This window comes from Sarcophilus harrisii, chromosome 5 (assembly GCF_902635505.1).
Source record: "Sarcophilus harrisii chromosome 5, mSarHar1.11, whole genome shotgun sequence".
NCBI lineage: Eukaryota > Metazoa > Chordata > Mammalia > Dasyuromorphia > Dasyuridae > Sarcophilus > Sarcophilus harrisii.
The window spans coordinates 54889848-54909805 of record NC_045430.1 but is presented as its reverse complement, the minus strand read 5'-3'; the positions used below and the strand labels follow the sequence as shown (position 1 = coordinate 54909805).

Here is a 19958-nt window from a genome sequence, read left to right as displayed (position 1 = left end):
GAAAGTCCCAAAAGAAAAAAATTTTAAAAATTAGCAATAACAACAACAATAAAAAGATTGCCATATGCTCTGAAGAACATCAGGGAGGGTTCAAAATATGTAACAATAAATTTCCATTTCAAAAAACCATACATAATAATAGAAGAAATAATATATTCACAACTGTCCATCTTTTCTTTCTTGTAGGTTATTCTTTTGATCTGCTGTGCACTTTTAACTTTATCCTTTTTCCCCTCTATTCATCTCTCCACCTTCCCCCAGTATATAAAGCACAGGATGTGTGAGTGTGTGTGTGTGTGTGTGTGTGCTCATACATTTGAAGACCTGCAATATGGCTGACATATAATATAAATTTCTCTCTTGACTGAATCTCTAAAAGTTTTGCTTTGTCTGAGGTCAATGATTACCAGTTCTCCTTTTTTTCTAATGAATTTTACTCCCAATCCTTGTATAACATTTATGTATATCTCTTATTTCCTATATCTGCTAATTTTTCTATTTTAATTCTACTTCTTAACTTTCCTTCTACTACTTAACCTCTCACCATCTATGGATCCCCTCATTATCTTCTCTTTCCAGCTCTTCCCTCCTCCTTTATCCCATTCCCATTAATCTACAGACCTTATTCCACTTGAATTAATGTAAATAACTTTCTGTGCCCCATGTTTTCCTATGCCACTCTTTCTTTCCCTCTTTATCCCTTTCCAATTAATCTGCGTATCTTGTAAAATATACATACCCTTCTCCATTTTATCCTTCCTCTCCACTCTCCACATATGTGTGTATACACATACAACCTCCTTATTCCCATTCCTGACAAGAGTAGATTTTCAGAACTATCAGCCCTCTTCCCACACAATGTATCATTTCTTTGTCTGCACCTCATTGGTGTAATATAATTATTACTTTCAAAGAATTATTTTCTTCTTTAAAGTTCTATCTCCTTTTCTAATTTATTCACTTTCCCCCCCCCCCATAATCTTGAGATTTTTTTTAGATATTTATTTTTGATTTTTGGTTTTGTTTTTCCTCAATCTCATTTAATTTTTGAAATCTTTTTTGAGTTCTATACATTCTTTCTGGACGAGTAGGCATTTGAAGCTACTCTTTGTCATGGTAGAGGCTTTTTCTTTTTAACTTTACTACCTTCCTCTGAAAATGAATCCCAGTCTTCCACATTCCAATAGCAAGTTTCTATAGTTGAGTTTTTTCTTATTTGCTGTTTTTTTTTTCTTTAATGAGAATTATTAGTATAAGCACCTCTAATGCTGAGGTGGGAGTATGGTGCCTCTAGCTTCACTTCAGCTCTCCCTTCTGACCTGGAACCTCAAACCAAAAACTCCACTCTCCTGCAAGTCCCCATAGCCAGCAACTTCCCTTCCCCACTGTTTCTGTGCTCACCAGATAAGCTGTTTTTTTTTTTGTTTGTTTGTTTGTTTTGTTTTGTTTTTTCTCATCCAAGGCCATGTTTAAGCAGCTCAGTTGGTCTTGGTGTTCCTAATTAACAGAGATTTCCCTCATCCTTCCAGATTCAGACTTCCAATTACCCACACTGTTCAGAAGGTGAAAGTAGCCCCATGAGTCCCAGCTTCCAGTTTTTGCAAAGCTAATGTGAAGGTCTTTACACTTCAGCCTGGTTAAATTGAATCCTGATTTCAAACTTTGGGTTTTGTCAGATTTTCCCAGGAGGACCCTTATTTTGTCCCAAGTCCTACTGATATTTCACTAGTCTATGGGAGGCACAACTTTTATGTGTTTGTAGAGAAAATATGGAGAGCTTAAAATTTTCTGACTTACTCTGCCATCTTCCCAAAATTCTCCTCCTGACTTCTGATCTCTCTTCATGCACTAAAACCCATCCAAAAATGCTACAATTTGACAATAAATCCAAATCTAAAGCAGTTAAGTAAGGCATTACATGGTGTATAGAGCACTCATGCCTAAAGTATGGAAGACTTGAGTTCATATCCAATCTCAGATATTTATTAGCTATGTGATCCTGGGAAAGTTAACTTAATCCAGATTCCTTTAGTTTTCTCATCTGTAAAATGAGATGGAGAAAGAAATGGAAAAGCACTCTAGTAGTAACTTTGCTAAGAAAACTCTAAATGGGGTCACAATGAGTTGTACTTAAAGGGAAATGATTAAAACAACAAACATCAAACCTATATTATTAATAATTCCCTCTATATTTTTCAAAATCCATTCCCATCATGTAGAAAATATTATGACAGTATTTTGAGCAATCATGGGAGGAACTTTGTTGTTCCAGGGCTTGACCTAACTGAGAAGAGGAAGGTTCCTAGTAATTGGATGGAATCAAATTAGAAGGTAGACTGAATAAAGATTTGGACAGTCAGAAATATGAAGAAAGGTTCATTCTATGGCTGGCATGACAAGTTTATACAGTATAGCTAAATCCTAAACTGAGGGAATAAAAGCACCTACTGTTTGGGGAAATTATATTACAACTAATGGCATGGATTGTCTGTTCTGACTGTTTCACTGGTGTCTTTTTCACATTTAATTATGTCCTCATGTAGCAATGAGAATGTAGCCAAAGAAAACTAACTCCTGATTGGTATATTATAAAATTAATGGGTGAATAATAAAGTATATAATAAGAGGTATATTCTATATTTTAATACAATATCTTATAGAACATTTTTGATTAAGATGATATTTATTAAACATAGGATCTTTAAAGTATTTTGTCATATCCATTAACTAATATTTACAAATTATTTTTTATTCTGAATTTGACAATCATCAACAAACATGAATATCTCCATATGAAAACTGAAAAGGATTATGTTTTAAATCATTTATATGTGTAAATTTTAAAAAATATATATACACATATAAATATATAATTTATATACATAATTCAACTCAGTAATACCAATACTTTCCTATTTGTGACTTCTAGAATATCCTTCTGATCTTGTCTGTGTTTTGAAATGATCCATTGGAACTTCTTTCTTTCTCTACTCCTCTTTTTTTTCTCTCTCTTCTTTTTCACTTTTTTCTCTTTCTTCATCCCTCCTCCATTTTTCTCCCCTCCCCTTCATATCCATATCACTATCCTCCAACTACTCTTTACAACTGTCCCCTTCTGCAAAATACATGCTCCTTTTTGTCATAATTATAATTAAGCAAAATAAATTTACACACTGGCCATATATAAGAAAGTGTGTCTCATTCCACAAGAATAATCTATCACTTTACTATCTCATTCAATTTTCTTCAGAAATTTATCATGTCTAATTTTTCTAAAATTTCTATTTACCTCCTTAACTTCTTTCTTCTTTATTTTGTGATTTAATTTATCTAGTTCTGAGAAAGAGGTTGAAATCCCCTACTTGGTATAGTTTTTTGTTGTCTATTTCTTCCTGTAATTCATTTAGCTTTTCTCTAAGAATTATGATGATATACTGTTTTTATGTTTCATAATGTTATTATGTCTTTGTCTATGGTGCCTTTTAGTAAGCTGTAGTTTCCTTCCTTCTCTTTGAATTAGGCATATTTTTGCTTTTTTCTTTGCTGAGATCAGGATTGCTACCCTTGTTTGGTTGTTTTTTACTTCTGCTGAAGCATGAGATTCTTTATACTTTGTGTGTATTGCTTCAAATGTACAACATATCAGAGGATTCTGATTTTTAATCTAATCTGCTTCGCCTTTTTATGGGAGAATTCATCCTGTTTACATTCACAGTTATGATTACTGAATATCCTTTCATTCTATTTCCCCCTATTTATACTTTTATCTCTTTCACCTTCTCCCTCCTCTTCAATATTTTGCTTCTAAACCCACCTTCCTCAATCTATCCTTCTTTCTATCAGCCCCCATTCCATTTCCCCTTCTACTTCACCCTTCCTTCTATCACCCTCATTTTTTCCCCTTCCCTCTTCTACTTCCCTCTACGGTAAGATAAATTACTATACCCAATGAGGTGTGCATGTTATCCCCTCTTTGAGTCAAAACTAATGATATTAAGGTTCAAATAATGGTTCATCTTTCTCTCCATTCTTTATTTCTACTCTAATAGGTCTCTTCACTTGATATAATTTTCCCCCATTTTACTTCACCTTTTCCTCTTCTCCCAGGGCAATGCTCTTTCCACTCCTTAATTTCTTTTTTACATCATCATATCAAATTCACCTTATATCCTCATTCTTTGCTTATATCTACCTCTGCCTACTCTTCTAATTGCCCTCACAAAGATAGACTTCTCAAGATTTAATGGAATCATCTTTCCTTTTAAGGATGTAAACAGTTTAATCTTTAAAAAAACATTTTTAACTTTCTATGTTTCTCTTGAGTTTTGTATTTGAAAATAAATACTATTCAGTTCTAGTCTTTTCATCAGAAGTGACTGAAAATCCCCTATTTCATTGAATAGACATCTTTCCCCCTAAAAGAATAATTCTCAGTTTTTCTGGGCAGTTGATTCTTGTTATAGTTCAAGCTCCTTTGCCTTCAGGAACATCATATTTCAGGTTTTCAAATATTTTAATATGGAAGCTGATAAGTCCTGGGTAATCCCAACTATGACTCCTTGATATTTAAATTGTTTCTTTCGGACTACTTGCAGTCTTTGCCAAATAATTTTGGAATTTGACTACAATATTCCTGGAAGTTTTTATTTTTGGGTCTCTTTTAGGAAATGATTGGTGGATTTTTTCAATGACTATTGAAATGACTCTGGCTCCAGAATATCAGTGTAGTTTTTTCTTGAAAGATATTGTTTGACTCTTTTATTAGATCAGGCTTTCAGGTAGTCCAATAATTTTAAACTTATCTCTTTTAGATCTATTTTCCAAGTCAGTTATTTTTCCCATGAGATATTTTATATCCTCTGCTATTTATTTGTTTGTTTGTTTATTTATTTATCTTTTTGCTGAAGCAATTTGGGTTAAGGGACTTGCCCAGGGTCACACAGCTGGAAGTGTTAAGTAACTGAGATCAGATTGGAATGCAGGTCCTCCTGACTTTAGGACTGATATTCTCTCCACTGCACCACCTAGCTGCTCCATATTGTTTGCTATTTTAAAAAAATAGTTTGACTGATTCTTGTTGTTTATTGGGTCATTCAACTTTAATTTGCGTAATTCTAATTTTTAATGAATCTTTTTTTCAGTTATCTTTTTTTACTTCCTTTTCCATTTGTCCAATTTTGCTTTAAAAGGAGTTGTTTTGTTCAGTGCATTTTCTGTTTTCAGCAATTCTGTTTTTTAAGGAATTGTTTCCTTCAATTTTTGTGTTTCCTTTCCCAAACTGTTTACTTGTGTTTTTTTCATAATCCTCCTGCATAGTTCTCATTTCTTTCCCAATTTTTTTCAAGACTTCTCTAAACTCGATTTTTAAAATTCATTTTTTGAGCTCTTCCAACAAAACCTTTTGAGCTTGAGACCAATTTTATTCCTCTTTTAGACTTAATACAAAGACATCTTGCCATTACTATTCTCTTCTGGGTTTGTATTCTGATCTATCTTGTCATTATAGAAACTTTGTATGGTCACGGTTCTTTTTCTTTTTTTTGTTCATTTAAAAGAAATTGAACTGAGGTCCTAGGACACAGGGGAAACTATCCCAGTAGGGAGACAGGGGCCTTTTACTCTTTTTGCAAACTGGGGCCTGCGGTGCTGTTGATTTTACCACTGTGTCTGGCCTAATCTACCTCTTGTGCAGTGTCTGGGAGCTCTCAATTTGTCCTCTGCAGTTGGGTTGGAAGTTTCACAACTGGAATACTGAACCATTTTTCTGAATTAGGACAGAAGGCCCTCTGCTCCTGTTTTGTGCTGTGCCTAATAGTCTTTCACTATATTCCCTGCACCATGCCTGTGTTGGGCCACAATTGCCTTTTATATAAGCTGGGAAATTGTTTCACTGAATTTGTGTGGGTTTTGTTTTCACTTCAGAATCCATTTAGAGGCTTGATTTAATTGTTGTTTCTTTTTTTTTATTTTTTACTAGCTTTTTCTTTTCAAAACATATGCATGATTAATTGTTCAAGACTGACCCTTGCAAAACCTTGTGTTCCAAATTTTCCCCCCTCTCCCATCGCCTCACCAGATGGCAATACAATATATGTTAAACATGTGCAATTCTTCTATACATATTTCTACAATTATTGTGCTGCACAAGAAAAATTAGATCAAAAAGGAAAAAGAGAAAGAAAACAATGCAAGCAAACAACAAAAAGAGTGAAAATACAATGTTATGATCCACACTCAGTTCCAACTGTCCTCTCATTGGGTGTACATGGCTCTCTTCATCACAAGACCAATGAAACTGGCCTCAGTCATCTCTCAATTATCTAAATATATCATTACATCATCTGCCAAGAGTGATAATTTGATTTCCTTATTACCTACTCTAATTCCTTTAATCTCTTTCTCTTACTGTTAATGCTAACATTTCTAATATAATATTGAATAGTAATGGTGATAGTGGGCAACCTTGTTTCACCCCTGATCTTACTGGGAATGGTTCTATTTTGTCCCCATTACATATAATATTTGCTGATGGTTTTAAATAGGCACTACTGATCATTTTGAAGAAAACTCCACTTATTCCTATGTTCTCAAATGTTTTTAACAGGAATGGATATTGGATTTTGTCAAATGCCTTTTCTGCATCTATTAAGATATGATTTTTTGTTAGTTTGGTTATTGATATAGTCAATTATGCTAATGGTTTTCCTAATATTGAACCAGCCCTGCATTCCTGGTATAAATCCTGTTTGTTCATGGCATATTATTATCCTGGGTGATGTTATCCTAGGGATAACTTGCTGTAAGCTCTTTACTATCATTTTCTTTAAGTTTTTGGCATCAATACTCATTAGAGAAATTGGTCTTTAATTTTCTTTCTTTGTGTTAAACCATCTGGTTTCCATATCAGAACCACATGTGTGTCATAAAAGAAATTTGGTAGGACTCCTTTCCTCAAGAAGGAGTTTTTTTCAAATAGTTTACATAGTATTGGAATTAATCATTCTTTAAATTCACATGTAATTTATCTGGTCCTACTAGCTTGTTCAATATCTTTTTCTAAAATGGGACTATTTAAGTAATTTATTTCTTCTTTGTTAATCTGGACCATCTATATTTTTCTAAAAAGTATTCCTCCATTTCACTTACATTATCAAATTTATTGACAAGATAGTTAGGCAACCCTAATCCTAATTATTACTCCAATTTCTTCTTCATTGGCAGAAAATTATCCCTTTTCATTTTTTGATACTATTTGATTTTCTCCTTTCCTTTTTCTAATAAAACTAACTAAAAATTTATCTGGTTTTTTGTGTGTTTTTTCAAAAAAGCAACTCAGTTTTGTTTATTAGTTCAATAGTTTTACTTCAATTTTATTTATCTCTCCTTTTATTTTCTTGACAATTCATGGATCCTACACAAAAACATGTATTAAGGCATAAAAACTTATAAAACAAAGACAGAAAGGCAGAAATAGTAAGTGTATCTTTTTCAGATCACTTCAGCTGAAGCATAATAGATTCTGCTCAAGACTTTTATTTTGACTCTGAATGTATCACTCAGCTTTCAATGTGTTCTTTGTAAACAAATAATTGTAGGATTTCTGTCTTTTAATTCAGTCTTATTATCCACTTTTGTTTTATGGGAGAATTCATTCCATTCACATTTATAGTTCATATTACTAACTCTGCATTTCCTGTGATCTTTTTTGCCCCATTTTACTTTTCTCTTCTCTTTCCCCCTTTCCCTATTCCCCAGTATTTTTCTTCTGACCACCCCCTCTCTCAAACACCTCTCGCTTTTTACAGCCCCTCCCCCTCTTATACCTTTCCCCTCTTACTTCCCGATAGGGTGAGACAAGCTTCCCTGTGAAACTAAATGTATTTGATATTTTCTTAAGAGTTGTTTCTGAGGGAAACTGGGGAAAGCAATTTCTTGGCTTCTGTCCTCCATTTTGGCTCCATCCATACCCTATCCATTTCATTTACTATCTTTTTTCTCAATCATGGCCCTTAATTATAAATAGTTATCTTTTTTCTTTTACAGCTTTTTTTTTTCTTCCTAGCATTTTGCACCTAAATGGAAACTGTATTCTTCTTATATTTAGTGAAAATTAAAATATATTTTCTTGTCTTAATTTTTTTTTTGCAAGGCAGTTAGGGTCAAGTGATTTGCCCAGGGTCATATAGCTAGTAAGTATTAAGTATCTGAGATTGGATTTGAATGCAAGTCCTCCTGACTTCAGGGCCAACAGTCTGTCCACTGCACCATCTAGCTTCTCAAAAGAATTGAAAAGTGCCATGGCCTGTCTAAAGACGAAGTTTATTAGAGTTTATTTGTTTTTTAATAGAGCCTAATCTAGAACTTTTCATCTTTATTGTGGTTTTTGTGATTTGGTAATGCCTTTACAAAACAATTTTATTTGCCAAAAATTTAAATTCACAGGCTTGAAAATCATACAAATATTACTGAAATATATATTTCAAAAAAAATTAGGGAACATCAGAACTTCTGATCTAGAATATATCGTAACCATGCAGCAATTCATTTTTTCTGAAGTGAATTACATTATGCAGAGCTTTCAAAAATAAGTATAATTAAATACATTATATTTAATCATAATGTACTGATAGAATTTTAAAATGAACATAACTGAAATGATAATCATTGATATCTAACTACTGAATATTATTGTTTTTATAGAGGGAACTTGGTTGGAAAACCACCTTATATGAAACAGGACCCATGCACTCATTGTGAGGAAGGAGATACTTGTGAAGATAATTTGTGCAGTAAGCAACAATGATAAACTACAAATCAGAAAAAGAATTAAATGGCATAGGAGAATTTTTACAATTGAATGAATTCAAAAATTTTAACTTCTTATTCTATAGAAAGCTAGAAGCATCACTGAGTTACAGAATGTTTGAAGTGATAATAATATAATAATAAGCAAGCTGTTGTATAATTCTTTAAGGTTTGCAAAGCACTTTCTAAAGATTCATTTCATTTTTATCCTGGGAGGTAGACTATTATTATCTTCATTTTACAGGTGAGAAACAGAGATTAAATGATCTGCACAAAGTCACACAATTCAGTAAATGTCTTAGGCCAAATTTGAAGTTCTTGACTTTTTGACTCCAAGCCCAGTGCTGTATCTACTTTGCCACTAACCCCTACCCAAAGAAGAATATATACTGCATTATGAGCCACAAGTAAGCCTCAATATCTTTTTTGACAGGGAACTTAACTCCCTCTGAGTTCATTCCACTTTTGGTTCTAATTGTTAGGAAGTTTCTTATATTGAACCAAATTTTGCCTCTGAAACTTCCATTCATTAGTAAGGGTTCTGTAGGGTCAAGAAAAACAAGACCTTTATTGTATCTGACCTAAGGATAGGCCAAATATTTTTATTTCCTTCCAATGATTCCCATATGATGTTGTCTCTGGGCCTTTCAATATCTTTGTCTCCCCTCTTCTAGGGGCTCTCTAGCTTGTCATTTCTAAAATAGTAAATGTAACTATAAAAAAAATTAAATCTCTTCAGCAATAGAAATGATATTCATATCTTCCAAATGTCAATAACTATAATAGTCACTCAATAAATATTTGTTGAATGGACAAAAACATAAAGCTACTTTGAGTTAATAATGTTATCTTACCACTCCATCCCATGCATAATTCCTTAAGCCTTATCTGAAAACAATTCTGTACTTGGAGTCAGGAAAGACAGTTCCAATGCCACCTTCAACACTTAGCTAGCTTTGTGAACATGAATGAATGATAAGTATTTCTTTGTCTGAAAAATGAGAATATCCATGCTTGCCTCACAAAGTTATTGTGAGGGTCAAATGGGATCATGTATGTAAAATATTTTGTATAATAATCCTAAAGTGCTATGTAAATGTCAATTTCTCTTATTTTTATTGTGAAGCTAATGGAGAAGGAGAAGGGAAAGAGAGGAGAATAAGCATTCATATAGAGCCTATTATGCCCTAGGTCTTATGTTAAGTGTTTTGAAAGTATTACCCTGGAAAGTACATGCTATTATTATTTTTATTTTACAGATGAGGAAACTTAAGGCAGATAAAAGATTAAAGTGATTTGCCTAGAATCATACTGTTTAGTGTCTGAAGCTGTAATTTGAACTCTCTTATTCCTAACCCCAGGTCCATTGTTTTACCTACTATACTGCCTACCACTCTTTGGAAAGACTTTTTACACATTATGATTAGACTTTTAAATTTTTTAAATTTGATCAAATCTTTCACCTTTCAAGTGACACCACACAAAAGACTGCTTATTCATTTATGTGTTGGTTCCACCTTCCCTTATATATTTCTAGAGATAACAAGAAATAACTACTGAAGATAGAATTTTTGCTGACTTGCAAATTATATGTGAAATATTATTTTTCATTAAATCATTTGGTTAGTGAGGATGATGTTCCTGCTAAATTGAGTGGAATATATAAACCTTTCGAAGGGGCAAAAAAGTACAGAGATTCTGGAAATTTGGATTAATGGAGTACTCAGTGGGCCTTAGGTGCTAGTAGGACCTTAATACCAGTATGTTTTAAAAAAGGGGTGGGGAATGAGAGGTACTGATAAAAAACTGATTTGTACATCTAAAGCCTTTTAAACAAATATTTTCTGATTCACAGCTGCTGTCAATAATTTGAAAGCATAAACTTTTATTTACTCCTCTAAATTTTTATATGTCTAAAAATAACTAAAATTAGCTTCCAATTGATAGCTTCATTTTAAAAGTGGGAAAAACCCTAAAAACCTTTTGATTTGTATTTTTTTTTTGTCTTTCTAGAAAATCCAATACGTGATAAACCTTTAAGTATGTATATATTAAAATATTTAATTATTAATTAAGTTATTTGTTGAGTGTGACATTATTCCAACTATTCTGTGCTGTTGTTGTTTGTAACAGGTTACCCATATTGGAATCCAAGTTGGGAAATTCCTCGTCAGATTTCATGTAATCCATTCTGTCAAATCTGTGTGTCAATTAGAATGTTAGGACTTGTACTAGCAATTGTAGGTATTTTTATACTACAAATCAAATATCCAAACATGCACTTGGTGACTTAATTGATGACTAAGCCTGAACTACCATCAATCCAATTCTTAAGTAAATCTCCATGCCCTAAATGTCTCTTCCATTTGAATGAAAAAACAGGCCAGAGGAAATGCTGTAAAAAAAAGAATGGAGTCATGGAATCAGGTAGTACAGCTGATACAGTAGCTTATGTGAATTTAGCATTATAACTACATAAATGTGAAAAGATTCTCATATATTCCTGTTGCCCAAAAGAATTTTGAGAGCTATTGAATTAAAAGTTACTATAAACTAAAGATTGATGTGTTTTGATTTGACTCCAAAACTTAACATGGAGAATATTTCCACAATAAGGATTTATATGGGCGTTTTCAGTTGGATGTGTGATATAGTGGTTGACCATCATATTATACAAATATATTTTTAAAAGCAATATTAAAATCTTAAATTGACATTGCAATTCACAATGCACAGGAATTTGCAAATGAAATATGCCATTCTGATTTAATTAATCAAAGGGGAAGTCTCCACACTGAAGATAAACTTCTAATAATAAGTCATATAATTTGAAACTCAAAATCATATTTTAGAACAAACCAACAAAAATTACCTTATTCAGACCAAATTAAGATAATAGTATATAAATTTTAAATCTTCTTAAACCTAAAAGAAAAATCTGAGTAAAAAATAAGCCTCTGCTCTGAGATGAACAATGACTTTATTATTGATAAAGCCCAAAGAGTTGTTACCATTTTCCTATATAGTGACATAGTTTTCATTCAATTTTTAAAATCTCATTGTTTGAGTTCCAAATTGACTTAATTTTTGTCACTGTTAACCAGTATTATTTTTTTAAATGTATTTTATAAAATGAATTGTTGTGAAACAAATAGTATTTTTCCATTAATTTCCATTACAGTATAAAAACTACATTCCTGAAAGGGAGCAAGGGAGTAGATTCCCTGACATTGCATAGTTAGCCCAAATGTCTCTCAGCTAGCCAGTGTCTTTATTGGTTATTTCTATATAATACAAACACTAGTATTAAAGTTTAAAAATGGCAACCTGCAATATTTTTGTTTCTAAGTATCTGGATATTTCCATTTAACTGAGTAATTGATGCAACATAAGCAAATATGTTCAGGTTCTTTAATTTAAAAAAATTTAATCTGATTTTTGGTATTGATATGGTTGTTATTTTCATCAGGTTATTAAAATATGAGTTAACAATGGTTGAGTTAAATATAGTTTACATAAGACAAGACAAAATCACATGAAAGCAATATAGTGTTGGAATTCAGATTACTTTTCTACTTATCTAATTTCTATCACAATTTGTTTCATGCTATCTTAAATTTTTGCCTAAAATGTACAATTAAAATATTGTTTTAGAACTGGTTTCAATTGCTCTGATTATATTTAAAATTTGTCAGGTTATTTGATATATTGTAAAGAAAGATATATGTATGCATACACATATATTTTATAGAGAGAGAGAAGAAAGAGATTAATAACTTAATTGGTTCATACATTATGATAGACAATATATATCATCATACATTTATTCATATTCATTTATATATATATAATCTACAATATAATTTAAAATAAGCTGATTTTCACTGGCTTTCTTAAAGTATTATATTGGAGTTGACATTTTCTTAGGATTTACTGTTAAGAGTTTTTACTTAAAAACAATAATTATAAAAATTTGAAATATATAGGTTTTAATCATAGTACTTGGGTCATATAATTAAGTTGCCATATTCATTGTTCATCAAATATGTAGTAATCTATAGTCTTTAACAATTCAAATGTATTTATCTAAATGTTTTCTGTAACCCACAAATAAGATTAATGTACACAATAAAATGCTCACAAAGCATAATGAACAAGTTCTTCATTTCTGAAGGTTAGAATTTGCTATTTATGGATTATGTGATCAGCAAGATAATTAGAATTACTTCTTCATATCTTTCGAAGCTAAAAGCTTGTAGGAAAAGTGAAAATATTCGCCAAATCTAGAATCAAAGCTAAATTCATGAGATAACAAGACAATTACTACAAAAGGTAGAAGCTTCATGAAATAACATTAGAGGCCCCCATTCCAAACTCCTCCTTCAAGCCTAACCTGCCTAGGATCACTTCAAGCAAACTCACAGACTTGTTCCTGCCTGCTTTTTCCTACTGTAAGAAGTCAAGATAATTTATTCTCTTTTCCACAAGGACAGAAAAATAATGATTCTGCCAGTCCATATGAAATAAAGGGAGTATCACTGTTTACTTTAGTAATTGTCATGTCGTCTACTCTTCTTTTTCCCCCTCTTCACATTACTAGACAAAATTTCCAGTTGAATACATAGGTTCTAGATGGTAAATGTAATTATGTAATTAAGTTACCATATTATTCATAAAGTATTTCTTCCCCCCTCCAAAAAAAAGTGATATCTTCAGAACTTCATGGGGAACTTTTGGCTCAAGAAGCCTAATAGTTAATTAGTTCCTAAGTTTCTAGTTTCCACTCAACCTGGTATTTATGAACAGAGACCTCCAAAGAAACATAAGCACCCAAGGAGGAGGCTGCAAGGTAGTCTGCTTTAGGTTTTCAAGAATCCAAAAGAGGTACTCATAGAAGTAAGTTGGGAAATAAAGGCTAAAATAACAGATAATGTGGGTTCTCTAAAACACAAAAGTCTAATAAGCCTTTTTTTATCGATTGAGGATGAAAGCATATCTACATTTTTCTGGACTGTGTCCAGAAGGATTTGGATTCTCATCTACCACACCCTCAAAATTTGGCAGAATAGGCTATATCTTATATTTTCTTAGAAATAATCTGGGATTGTCCTTTATATGAGATATTGTCCAAGTTGAGTTTTGTAAATATTACATCATGTATTTGTAGATACTAATTCTATCAGAAGGGTCTTTTTGAAATATATGCTAACCAGATTGTGAAAATACAAATTCTAATTGAGGTAGTATTAGGGAATACTAGACTGTTCCCCATGTGAAAGTTAATTGTTTCTAACTAGTCTCAGCCATAGGAATAAAAAATATTTAAATTGATAACTGCATAACACTCACCAGTGGCCTGGACTACTGGGTACATAATATTGATAAGTTTAGAAATGGCCTCATCAATGGGCATAGCATTTTTATTTAAAAACTTTTAGTTGATGTAAATCTCCAGGGATCATGTGTCTTCCTCACTACAAAATTATTGTAAGGGCATTCAATGTACTACTTTACCTCCAACTTTTAACTTTGAAGAGGAACTAGCTTTTACTCCTAACACGCAATAATAATAAAGGCTCAGAAAATTCCAAGGATTTCCAGTTGTCCCCTGATCACAAGACAATAGTTTTAATATAAAATGTCCTTATTTGTAACAATTCCAAAAATGTCAATGTCTTTAAGGTTGGGAGAATAGAGAAATTGTCCTCCAAGAATCCCCATGGAAATTAGATTGCTCCATGAATCAGTTATGGATACCATGGTTTGATAACTTCTTGTCCAAAATTAAGGGCTTTAGTTGGATTGGAGGGCCCTTGATGTCCTGGAGTTGAATGTTATGTTATAGTAATTTATTGCTGCTTGTGTTTCTACTGGGCTTATACCCCAAAAGAGATACTAAAGAAGGGAAAGGGACCTGTATGTGCCAAAATGTTTGTGGCAACCCTGTTTGTAGTGACTAGAAACTGGAAAATGAATGGATGCCCATCAATTGTAGAATGGTTGGGTAAATTGTGGTATATGAATGTTATGGAATATTGTATTATTCAGCCCTGAAGTCATGAGGACCTGAATTCAAATGTGGTCTCAGACATACAACACTTCCTAGCTGTGTGACCCTGAGTAAGTCACTTAACCCCAACTGCTTCAGCAAAATATATATAATTATATATACACCCACATATTTATATATTATATATACACACATGTGTGTGTATATATATATTTATATTCTGAACTTAGTAAAAACCAAATAAAATGAATATTTTCAGATAGATAGTTGAGCAGAAAAAGTAGAATTATATATGAAACTGTGAATCTATTATGTATACCTTGATTTTCTTTTAAATATCTGTAATACTGGTGATTGTATGAGAATCACTGAAGAGATTACATTTGGCTCAGCCAATACTTGCACTGCTCCATCTTTTGCACTCCCTTTGTCTCTGGAGGATTGGATTATGAAAAATCACTTTACTCCTAGACTCCAAATAGATAAGTAGATAGATATAATTCTAACATAATATACCTCTTAGAAATGGGTATATGTCATGCATGCCCAGACAGTGCCTTCCTCCAGCTACTAAGGTGAAAATTAAAGTGAAGAGGTTAGCAGATCCCACATATCTATAATGACAATGATAGCTTTTATATAGTGTTTTAAATTTTACATTCTGTTTTACAAATATTAACTCATCAAGGATCAGAGCCAAGATGTCAGAGAGTAGACAAGTCTTTATCTGAGCTCTCTCTGGTATCCCTCAAAACTATCAGATCAAACCTCTGAACCCGTATGAAGTGATAAAACTCACAAATATTTGGAGTGTGACAAATTTCCAGAAGATATTTTGAAATAACTTCAGAAAAGGTCTGTTTTAAATAGGGCATGGGGAAAGGCAGCCCAGTCCAGATGCAGGGTATTGTGGAAGCCATGAGACAATACTGGGAGGAGAGGCTCTTAGCCAAAATATAATATAGCCTTGGCCACTTTGTCCTGCTTACAAGCCAGTGGATCAGATTAGCTGTGAAATATCAAATACAAAAGGAAAATAATGAGCCTCTGAACCCCAAAATAATGTGGGACCTAGACACGCCTACCCAGCACTGGAAGGAAGCACTGGCTGAAGACAACCTAAAATCGCTGTTGCCTGTAGAAGAAGCTTGGGACAACCTCCCCTTTGCTCTAAGAGCAGATATCAACCTTTAAAAAATTAACCAAAAACACACTGATCATAATAGCTTTTATGGAGAAAAAGAAGAGAACTCAAATTTTGAGGATCCTAAAAGTAAATTATCTCCAGATAAAGGCCCAAAGGGTAATATGAGTTGGTTCCCATTTGACAAGGTTCTCTTGAAAGAATTCAAAAAAGATATTAAAAGGAAGTTACAAGAAAAATGGCAAAAGGAAATAAGAAGTTTTCAAGAGGGTATGGAAAAGGAAAAACAAATTATCTGAAGAAAACTTAAAAATTAGATTTGATGGAATGGAAAAAAATATAACTAATTCCAAAATGGATATGAAAAAAAAAATTGTTGAAAACAATGTGTGAAATGGAGGGGGAAAGCAATGAATAAAACACATCACTTTGGCTAAATGCAAAAGGAGATTTTTAAAAAGCTAATTGAAGCAAATAACACACCAAAAAATTAGAATTGAATGGTAGTAAATGACTCAGAGACTTCAAAAATCAAACAAAATAAAAAAAAATGAAGAAATGGGAAATGCAAAATACCTCAGAAAAACAACTGACTGGGAAAATAGATCTAGGAGAGAACGATCTAAGATGATGAAAAAAAGCCTAGACATCTTTCAGGAAATCAAGGAAAACTACCCTGATGTCCTAGAATCAGAGGGTAAAATAGCAGGTGAAAGAATTCACCAATCACCAACTTTGAAAGAAACCCTAAAATGAAAACTCCAAAGAACACAGTAACTATGAAGGAGAAAATATTGCAAGCAGTCAGAAAGAAAGAATACAAATATCAAGGAGTCACAATCAGAAGGGCTATAAAAGAGAGCTCCTTGAAGGAAATAGTAGAAGAAAATCATAGGGAAGGAGAAAAAAGGAGAAACAAAAAATTTAAAAACGACTTGGGGAAAACAATATGGCAGGAAATAATAGTTTTAACTATGAATGTGAATGGGATGAACTCACCCATAACACTGAAGTGGATAGCAGATTGGATTAAAAGCCAGAATTCTACAATATATTTACAAGAAACACCTCAAAATCAAATATAGAAAGATAGAAATATAAATGCATCTTTTTCAGAATATAATGGAATAAAAATTACATGTAATAAAGGGCAAGCAAAAAATAGACCAAAAATTAATTGGAAACTAATCTAATCCTAAAAAACGAGTGGATGAAACAAATCATAGGCATGATTCCATCCAAGAAAATGACAAAAGAGACAACAATGCAAAATTTATGGTATGTAGCCAAAGCAGTTCTTACGGGAAGTTTTGTACCTCTGGATAAAATAGAGAAGATTAATGAATTGGGCATGCAATTTAAAAAGCTAGAAAAAGAAATCAAATGCTCCCAGTTAAAAACCAAATTTGAAATTCTGAAAATAAAAGGGGAGATTAATAAAATTGAAAGTGAAACAATTAAACAAAATAGATATTACCTTTAGTCAATTTAATTACAAAAAAGAAAGAAAATTGTTTTTATCAAAAATGAAGAGGGAGAACTTTCTACTAATCAAGAGGAAATTAGAGCAATAATTAGGAGTTATTTGCCCAACTATATGTCAATAAATTTGATAATCTAAGAGAAATGGAGGAATACTTACAAAAATAATAGATTTTCCAGAGAAGAGGAAATAAATTATTTAAATGGTCTTATTTTAGAAAAAATTGAACAAGTTATTAACCAACTTCTAAAACAAAAATTGAGGATGAACCAAATCAGTTCCATTTGTTCAATAATGAAGAGAACCAACTACACCCAGTGAAAGAACTCTGGGAAATTAATGTGAACCACGACAAAGCATTTCCACTCCCTATCAAAAAAAAAAAAAAAAAAAAAAAAAACAACTCTAGGGTAAATAAATTTACATGTGAATTCTACCAAATAACCCAAGAACAATTTTAATTCTATGCAAACTACTTGAAAAAATAAAGGAGTCCTACTAAATTCCTTTTATGACACAGATATGGTGCTGATACTGAAACCAGGTAGGGGCAAAACAAGAGAATTATAAACCAATTGCCCCAATGAATGCAAAAATTTTAAAACATTAGCAAAGAGATTACGAGTTATTCCCAGGATAATTCACAATGACCAAGTAGAATTTATACTAGGAATGCAGTGTTGATTCAATATTACAGAAACTATTAGCATAATAGTCAATAATTAAACAAAAATCTAATGATTATCTCAATAGATGCAGAAAAACCATTTGAAAAAACCCAATACCCATTCCTATTAAAAAAAATACTAGAGAATATAGGAATAAATGGACTTCCTTAAAATTATCAGTAGCAACTATTTAAAACCAGCAATCATATGCAATGCAGATAAATTAGAACTATTCCCAATAAGATCAGGGGTGAAAAAAGGTTCCCCACTATCACCATTCCTATTAGATTAATCACCATTAATATTAGAAATAGTAGATTTAGCAATAAGAGAAGAAAGAGATTAAAGGAATTAGAATAGGTGAGGAAACCGAATTATCACACTTTGCAGATATGATGGTATAATTTCAGAGTCCTAAGGAATCAACTACTAGAACCAATTCATAGCTTTAGCAAACTTGCAGGATACAAAATCCACAGAAATGAGCATTTTTATATATTGCCAATAAAGTCCAACAGCAAGAGATAAAGAGAAATTCCATTTAAAATAACTGTAGATAAAATATTTGATAGTCTACCTGCCAAGGAAAAGTCAGGAACTGAACATAGCTACAAAACACTTTCCATACATAGATCTAATCACCTGGAAAAATATCAAGGACTCATGGGTAGGCCGAGTGAATATGATAGATATAACGATACTAAGTTAATCTATTCAGTGTCATACCAATCAAATTACTAAGAAATTATTTTACAGAGCTAGAAAAGTTCATCTGAAAAAACAAAAGGTCAAGAATTTCAAGGGAATTAGTGAAAAAAAAATGAAAATGAAGGTGGCCTAGCTGTACCAGATCTAAAAGTATATTATAAAGCAGTGGTCATCAAAGCCATTTGGTACTAGCTAAGCAATGAGTAGTTAGTTGATCAGTGAAATAGGTTAGGTTCACAGGACAAAATAGTTAATGATTTAATGTTTGATATATTGATATATATATTATATTATATTGATAGATAGATAGATAGATAAAAAATTTAATAGTTGAACAACCCAGAAACCCCAGCTTTCTATTTGAGAAAAACTGCTAAGAAAATTGGAATTTAGTACAGCAGAAACACTAGTTACCACTCTAGATCAAGAAAAGGTCAAAATATGTTCATGAATTGAACATAGAGTGATATAAGCAAATTATAACAAAGGATAATTTACCTCAGATTTGTGGAAAGGGAAGTAATTTGTAGTCAAAAGAACTAGAGTACATTATTGAATACAAAATGGATAATTTTGATATTAATTTTTAAAGTTTTTATACAAACCAATGCAGACATGATTAGAAGGGAAGCAATAAAATGGGAATTTTTTTTTTTTACATTCAAGATAAATGCCTCATTTTAAAAATATATTTTAGATACATTTTATTTAGATATTTTCCAAATTTAGATAGCTGAATTTAGATATATTCAATAAAATTGAATCAGTTTATTCAAATTTATGACTCAAATATATAAGAATTCAAGCTATTAGTCAAAGGATATGAACAATTTTTTTTCAGATGAAAAAATTAAAACCATTTCAAGTTATATGAAAAGGTGCTCTCAATCACTACTGATCAGAGAAATGCAAAGTAAGACAACTCTGAGATACCACTACTCATATGATTTCTGCCTGGCTAAGATGACAGGAAAATATGACAGTTGCTGGAGGGGATGTAGGAAAACTGGGACTCTAATATATTGTTGGAGTTGTGAACTGATTCAATCACTCTGGAAAGCAATTTGGAACTATGCCCAAAGGGCTATCAAAACTCTGTATACCCTTTGATCCAGTCATGTTTCCATTGGGCTTATTTCT

The 19958-nt window shown here is 32.1% G+C and overlaps 1 protein-coding gene across 2 annotated transcripts in view; it reads left to right on the top strand.

Moving 5' to 3' along the window:
* Positions 1-12611, top strand: part of GLIPR1L1 (GLIPR1 like 1) — a 32070-nt gene extending 19459 nt beyond the window's left edge. The window contains exons 4-6 of one of the 2 annotated variants that reach the window (XM_003772511.4): positions 8701-8789; positions 10819-10845; positions 10939-12607. In XM_003772511.4, the coding sequence (XP_003772559.2) occupies positions 8701-8789; positions 10819-10845; positions 10939-11099 (277 nt within the window). In that variant the 3' untranslated portion in view covers positions 11100-12607. Of the gene's footprint in view, positions 1-8700; positions 8790-10818; positions 10846-10938 lie in introns of both variants that reach the window. The other variant, XM_031938507.1, reaches the window with a different exon arrangement.
* The last annotated feature ends 7347 nt before the right edge of the window (positions 12612-19958 follow it).